The 7,635-nt window shown below is 35.1% G+C and overlaps 2 protein-coding genes across 6 annotated transcripts in view; one reads left to right on the forward strand and one right to left on the reverse strand.

Moving 5' to 3' along the window:
* LOC117180912 (RNA helicase aquarius) overlaps nucleotides 1-7,635 on the forward strand; it is a 100,061-nt gene that overhangs the window by 30,873 nt on the left and 61,553 nt on the right. The window lies entirely within an intron of this gene.
* LOC117180914 (probable G-protein coupled receptor Mth-like 1) overlaps nucleotides 944-7,635 on the reverse strand; it is a 13,743-nt gene continuing 7,051 nt past the window's right edge. For all 3 annotated transcript variants that reach the window (XM_033373532.1, XM_033373533.1, XM_033373534.1), the window contains 4 exons: nucleotides 2,768-2,846; nucleotides 1,679-1,839; nucleotides 1,340-1,577; nucleotides 944-1,243 (listed from right to left, as the gene is read on the reverse strand). In XM_033373532.1, coding sequence (XP_033229423.1) covers nucleotides 1,036-1,243; nucleotides 1,340-1,577; nucleotides 1,679-1,839; nucleotides 2,768-2,846 — 686 coding nt within the window. In that variant the 3' untranslated portion in view covers nucleotides 944-1,035. The remainder of the gene's footprint in view (nucleotides 1,244-1,339; nucleotides 1,578-1,678; nucleotides 1,840-2,767; nucleotides 2,847-7,635) is intronic.

Below are 7,635 nucleotides of genomic sequence, written 5' to 3' on the forward strand. Positions count from 1 at the left end.
TCCTGGTGTCCTGATTTTCTTTGGAAAACTATGAAAATGTCCTGCTTTTTATAGAACTGGATTTTTTTTCAACAAATTTTATGATTTTGAACGCCAGTTGGGAATTGAAGGCAAATTGCGAGATCATTTTTTCCTTCACGACAGATTTTCCTCCATCTTTACAAACAATTCAATTTACGTACTGTGAAACGAAATAAAGTCAATGACCTTTTTTTTTAGAGTTTTCTTAATTATCCTGGATTTCGACCCGACCCATTTGGTAATCTTAACTATGCTAAACAAAAATCTCATCTGGTGTAATTTTGGATCACCATAGCATACATAAATTCGAATTTCTGAGTGATAAACAGTTTGGTCTTCTTTGGGTAGATTTGATGACCTCTTTGGACAAGAAAGTCAGAAAGAATTATATGGCTGCGCATCTTTTGCTTTGAATCTTTTTTTAAATTAAATTATGAATTATTGAAAGTGAACATTTTACAATATTAAAAAATAGTCTATTATTTAATTTGTGGTGTGAAAAGAAGAGATCTCCACAGTATTTCACATTCTTATTTTTCTGTTCCTATAAACTATAAAGTATACACTGAAAAATAAATATTATTTTTTAATAAAATAATAATAGCTTTTACTTTCTAAGGTGGGATATAGTTTTGAGAAAGATTCTTTTAACAGTCGTCCAATGATTACTTCTGTTTTCAAATGTATACCGATATATATTTTTCTCATTCAAGTAAAAACATTTCGTATAAAGATCTCAAATTACTTACTAAAATACTGGATATTGTACTGATTGTACTAAATTAGCCCAGGTCTTCTTGGCTCGATCTGGCTTCATATTGAGGGCGTTCACTCGCTCGCAAGCTTCATAAGGCTACGCGAGTGAACGCCCTCAATATGAAGCCAGATCGAGCCAAGAAGACCTGGGCGCCTCAAATGAGGGGAACAGATCAGCTGCTTGCAAGCTGCTTACAATGATGATAAATGGACGTGAAGACTGTTGATGATGAATGTGATTACATTTCCATCAATTTATTATGATGGCTGAGATAGTTCTACTTGTTCTGAAAACACAATTTCTATTTCTTCGCATTCTTCATCTTCATAAGCTGTCCATGATTTTGGAAAATTGATTCCAAATGGTTTCTTTTGGGCCAATAGTTTCCTGACTCTCTTACGCGTCACTACGAATATAATAAATATAATAACTCCTTGTAGACTGTTCAATACATCTGTCAGAACCCTAAAATTTAATTTCAGTCATAAAAAAGTAGAACAGTCGTAAAACTTTATAGCGTTTTAACAACTTTTTAATAATCTGTTCATGCAAATTTATTACCAGGCTTCATGGTGTGGTTCGGTGAAGAAAGCGATGATTTCAAAGATCCAAGTAACACCCATAACCAGGATAAGCTTAACGTAGAGGAGGCATTTTTTTCTCATTAATTTTATTTTATTTCCACTAGACTCTTGATATTCATGCCATAACCTCCAGCAAGTCAAACTTAAGTAAACTACATTTATCGTGAGTAGGATAGAAATTGGCCCATAAAAATATGCCATTGTTTCAAAGTCACCTACAATTTAATATTGACAAAATTATTCAACACTTGCATCATCTCTGAAGCAATTTATCGAAAACCATCTAAATGGGCATGAAAAACAATATATACTTTACCCTTAAACCAACAGTGTGCTTTGCCAAAAAGTGGCTGTAAATTTGGATCTTGCAAAAAGTGAATAACTAATGCCGCGATTAAGAAACACAAGGGTGCACCCCATCCAATAACACAAAATGCTGCAAACAATATGGTCTCTTTGATTGGGAAACTCTTAAACCTAAACAAGACGAAAGTGCGTTCAAAAACCCATTCAAACAAGTATTTAGTGTTTGCTGTCATCATCTACATATAGACATACAGGGTGGACACGCTGGGGCTTACATACATGGCGAGTTGAATGCTGCCCGAATTACACAGCAGCAGAGGAGAAGCCATTATACAGGGGTATTTTCATATTTCGCGCCTTCAAAATTTCATTCGGATCGGTCATTCGGTCAAGTCCGTGCATCTTCGGATCAAGTTTATAATAGTTCCCATGGTTGCGTTCGAAACTTCAAACGGATACAAGTGTCAAAACAATATAGGTTATGTTATATAGTAATTACAAATAATAAAAGTGTTTATTTATAATGAAGTGAGACATGTGAACTGAGAAGTAAACGTCATTTTTTTCTGTGCCAGCAACATTATAGAATGACTGCTATGTGACAAAGACTGTAAAATAGTAATAATATTCTGTGCTTCCAGTGGGCGAAGAGTGAATGGTGTTTAATGCTTATTTTTACTGCATAAAAAAGTATGTTATGAATAGACAGGATATGTTTTAAATAAAGTGAATGAAATATTGCATGCGTAAACTTTAAATTAACATTGCCTACATTTACTGACAGCGATTAGGGAAAACAGGTGAATCTGAACATAACCGTTTGAAGTTTCGAAAGCAACCATGGAAACTATCATAAACTTAATCCGAAGATGCGCGGCCTTGGCCGAATGGCCGATCCGAATGCAACTTTAAAGGCGCGAAATATGAAAATACCCCTGTATAATGGCTTCTCCCCTGCTGCTGTGCAATTTGGGTAGTATTGAACTCGCCATGTATGTAAGCCTCAGCGTGCCCACCCTGTATATAAACACCTCAACAAGGCAAAAGAATCTCGCTGTTTTGCTATCATGGCATAAATATTTTTTTAGCCTACACTTACCAGACTAGTCTCCAAATATTGAAGGCAACAAGATTCAACCAAAAAAATGCCGACAGAAATGCGTAATACATGAAGAAAGCTAAAAAAATAATTTATCAATTAACTGCAAAAAAATTTCAAAGACATATACATAGTTACATACCTATACCTATTATGAGTATTAGGATAATCCTTATTTTCAAATATTTAAAATGCTGGGCTCCATCCTCTTAGTTTCGTGAGTATATACGAGAAAAAAAGCCCATCATTTTATAGCCTGAGCTCTTCTAATTAAAATAACTCTTTCAAATTTTAATTTTTTTCTAATCTTTTCTAATCTAATCTCTTTTCTAATCTAAGTTTTTGTCTAATTTTCCCCACATAAAACATGAGAAAAGTCCAAGGCTCCTGGAAGACCTTTAGGAATATTATTCGACGTGCTGAAAAATGCAAGCTATCTTCTTCGTATGTAAGATCAAAAAACTACTCAAGTTTTTTTCTAGTAGATTGTGGAAGCCCAAAATTTGTTACAAAATTGTTAACCCCGCGTAATAAGAACGTCCATAATATTATGTACACTGAGAAAAAAGATTACCTGATTCAAAGAAATGCAGTACTGAATACGTCTAATCAAATATTTGTTTGATCTAAAGAAATATTGCTTATAGCAAAAGTGAGTTTTTTTATTTGAAAAACATTATTTCATGAAATAAGAAAAATTGTCTTCGATCAAAACAATATTTGATTGGACGTATTCAGTACTGCATTTCTTTGAATTAAGTAGTCTTTTTTCACAGTGTTTATGGGTTATTTTCACATAATTTAAGTTTTTACGCCTTAACTGTTTATTGCGGATTCTAGTTTTTTAATATGAATCGCACATTTTGGTTAACACTTATTCGGAAGTAAACTACTACTAGGCAGTCTGATAAGTCCCTGAAAAATGAAACACGGAGACGTTTTTTTGGCCAAAGTCGGTTTTATTTTTCAACATACTCTCCTTTTAGGTCGATACAGCGAGTCCAACGATTTTCTAACTTTTTGATACCGTCCGAAAAGTACTCGATCGGAAGGTCTCCAAAATACGCCTCAGTTTCAGCTATGAGCTCCTCAATTGAGTAAAAACGCTTACCGGTGAGCCATCTCTTCAGGTTAGGGAACAAGTAATAGTCGCTTGGGGCCAGGTCTGGTGAATACGGTGGCTGAGGAACCAATTCGAAGCCGATTTCATGCAATTTCGCTTGTGCAACTAAGCATGAATGAACACGCGCATTGTCGTGATGATAAAGCGGTTTTTTCTTCAAATGCGGACGTTTTTCGGCGATTTCGATTTTCAATTGGTCCAATAATGATGAATAGTATGCTCCGGTTATGGTTTTACATTTTTCAAGGTAGTCCACGAATATTATGCAATGTGCATCCCAAAATACGGAGGCCATAACCTTTCCGACCCATTGTTGCGTTTTTGGACGCTTCGGAGCACTTTGGCCCGATGGAACCCACTGTTTTGCCTGTTGCGTTGACTCAGGAGTGTAGTAGTGGATCTAGGTTTCATCCATGGTTATGAATCGGCGCAAAAACTCGGTCGGCTTACGCGAAAATAATGCCAAATTCTGCTGGGAAGTTGTCACACGAATTCGTTTTTGGTCCACTGTAAGCAATCGCGGCACCCATCGCGCGCTGAGCTTCTTCATGCCCAAAACTGAATGCACGATGTTGCCCACACGTTCCAATGATATGCCTACAGCATTAGCTACCTCTCTCAATTTCACTTTGGGATCATTCAACATCATATCATGGATTTTTTCGACATTTTCTGGTGTAGTGACATCTTTTGGGCGCCCAGATCGTTCAGCATCAACTGTGCTCGTACGGCCACAACGAAACTCGGTAAACCACTTATGTATCGTTCCAATCGTCGGATGCAGAGTCCGGGTAATACTTATCCAGCTTGGCCTTGGTCTCGGATATCGTTTTCTTGCGAAGATAGTAGTGTTTGATCAAAACTCGAAACTCAGATTTTTCCATATTAAAAAAAACTCGGTGGTTAGTCGCTTCTCATTGCTGTATCTTGTAAATGCGTTAACATAAATGGCTGAAGTTTTGACAGGCGTCATTTGAAGGATCAAGCTCGACGAAAATGGTTCACATTAGTGAATACTAATGTCATCTCTTAGAATTTTCAGGTACTTATCAGACTGCCTAGTAGTTTCTAATATAAACTTTATTGCACATATTTCAGAAAATGTCCAAGATTAACGGAGAATTGATTATACTCATAAAGCTTCAAATATATATGCGTCTCTAAAACTTGTACTACATTGAGAAAAATAGCCCCTAGTTCTCATGGCCAGTTAAAATGTAGTTGAGAAAAAAGAGCTGTGAGCATAAGAAAATCTGGTTGCTTTAACTAGAATTTTCGCTACTATAACGTGATTACTAGTCACATGTATCATATTTTGAGTTTCTGGTTTCAGTAACTGGTAGACGTGTAGTTAAAAATGTCCTTAACTTTATGACCGCGTTGTGGGTCTAATGGACTCGACTTTCCTACTACTAGAATGATCATGATCCAGTTGGATCATGTAGATTGTAGAATGATGTAGTTGCTGCGACTAGGAAAAAAGGAAGCTTGTGTCAGCTGTTAGGAATGCTCGCGTCAACTCGGGTTGAATGTTTTCTTCTGTTAACGTCTTCAACGCAATGAATGGCAGGTAAGAATATTTAAACTCGTGTTTGAGTCTAATTTTGTATTCCTCTCGATACTCATCATACTGCTATTATCATTTTTTTCTGGATTGCTTCATGAATCGATCGGTGATCGACATTCCAACCGCGACGAAGAGAAACATTCTATGGTTTTGAGGAAAGGCCAAAAAAAGTTCTAAAATTACATAGAATAAAATCCTTATCTTCTTCGAAATTACTGTGTTTAATAGATTGTGGAATTACACTTTTAAAATGCCATAGATTAATGCATTATTGTTATTGATTATTTTTATTGATAATCGTACATTTCATAGAAAAATTTTAACTTTTCAATTTCCCATTGATACTTTTGGTAATGATTATGAACGTTTCATTATGAATTATTCTAATTTTACCTAACAAAATATTTTTTGAAAAGAAAAAATTAATCTTCACTAATTGGCTTGGCAAAATATAGTAATTAAGGGCATGTTATACTTACAATTTCCCCGGCTTTTTTTCCACAAAAATGAAAAATTTTATAAACTGAATTCGGAGATGCTATAAAATATCATAACGGACGTCCCCAGACTCTTTTTTGAGGGACAAGAACAAACAAATTTATTGTGCTGAATAAAAATTTTATGCATATGCATTATTTTGAGGTTACGTCGTTTTTCATCTCTACCTTTCCGATAATCTGGAAATTATTTATGAAATAAACTTTTTTGATTGTCTGCAAACAAGGTTAGTTCCGGGAGATTAGTTACTATGTTTATTCGTAAGTCCAAAGTTTTCGGCCAAAAATATTGTGTAGTTTGGAAGTAACGCTCGGGTGAATTGTAACACACATAACCTCGAAATATACACGCACGTTGTTAACAATATCAAAAATTTTTTGATAAAAAAACACAAAAAAAGTGTGTGGGGACGTCCGTCAGCATGTTCGCTATCATTTCCCAGATTTTGAAGGAAAATATTTCTTATCCTAGCAAAAAAGCCGGGGGAATCTAACACTGAAAAAATCGATACTATTTCCTAAGCGCTATGCAAATTAATCAAATTTTGCTAAATTAAAACTTTTTTGAATTAACCTACAAAAAAAGTGTGTGAGGACGTCCGTTAGCATGTTCGCTATCATTTCCCCAATTTTTAAGACAAAATATTTATTATTCTAGAAAAAAGCCGGGGGAACCTAAAACTGATCACATGCCCTTAAGAGATTCGTCGCCATTTCTCGATACAACTATAAAAAGTAGTTAGGGACATTTTTAACTATGCACAACCATGTGCCCAGTACCAGTACCAGAAATTTTTCTCAGTGTAGTTGTTCCACGTAGCGTTTTTGGGACATATTTTTAAAATTAAATTCCAACTTGCATTTGCTTTCTTTTTATCCAGTGATTATGGCAAAAGTGAAAGAATAAAGGCATGAAGAATACCTGAAAAGAAAAGCAGAAGGTACTCGAGAGAAAGGGAGACCAGCTTATAAAAATTACAGAGAGAACTTATATCCACCGCAATAATTCATCAATGATATTATATTACAAGAAAAGAGCAGGCAAAAAGAAGCTGCGAAAGACTAGAAATCGGGAAAAGGCAATTTTACGAAATTTGCAAGTAGAATTACGTAAGAGTGATCGAAAAAATGGAAGATGGAGAAAAATATATCAAAGCCATCGTCAATAAACGAAGCACCCTCACCAGAACGAGAGTAAATACAATTTTAAAATCAGTTCATGAAGTAGTAAGAAAAAATATTTTGCTTTAGGCGCAACTATTACAAAACAATTTAAAAAAATGCAAAAGCATGTATAGATAAATTCGAAAAGAGGGTCTTGGCAGTGCCTGGTGATATTATCAGGAGATACAGATATCTAGAGAAATTAGAGCAAACGGTAAGTGAGAAAAGAAAAGTAAAAACATAGATACTGTAAATGAATCTTCCTTAGATGAATCTAACTCTTATGCTGTTCCGGATAAAAAGAATAGCATAACAAACAAAAAAAGATTTAGAATCAGAAGATATATTTACTCCCAAGTATAATGGATCTGCATACAAAAATCACTTTAAATCAGTGTTTTTTCCCCTGGTGAAAAAACTTGTACAGTCTGTCAAGTTAAAGCGTGGGTGGCTTTACTCGCAGTCGGTAAGGTGTATCGACATGATTTTGGTGTCAAAATATTAAGAAGAGCTCCCT

The sequence above is a fragment of the Belonocnema kinseyi genome, chromosome 9 (genome assembly GCF_010883055.1).
Source record: "Belonocnema kinseyi isolate 2016_QV_RU_SX_M_011 chromosome 9, B_treatae_v1, whole genome shotgun sequence".
Lineage (NCBI taxonomy): Eukaryota > Metazoa > Arthropoda > Insecta > Hymenoptera > Cynipidae > Belonocnema > Belonocnema kinseyi.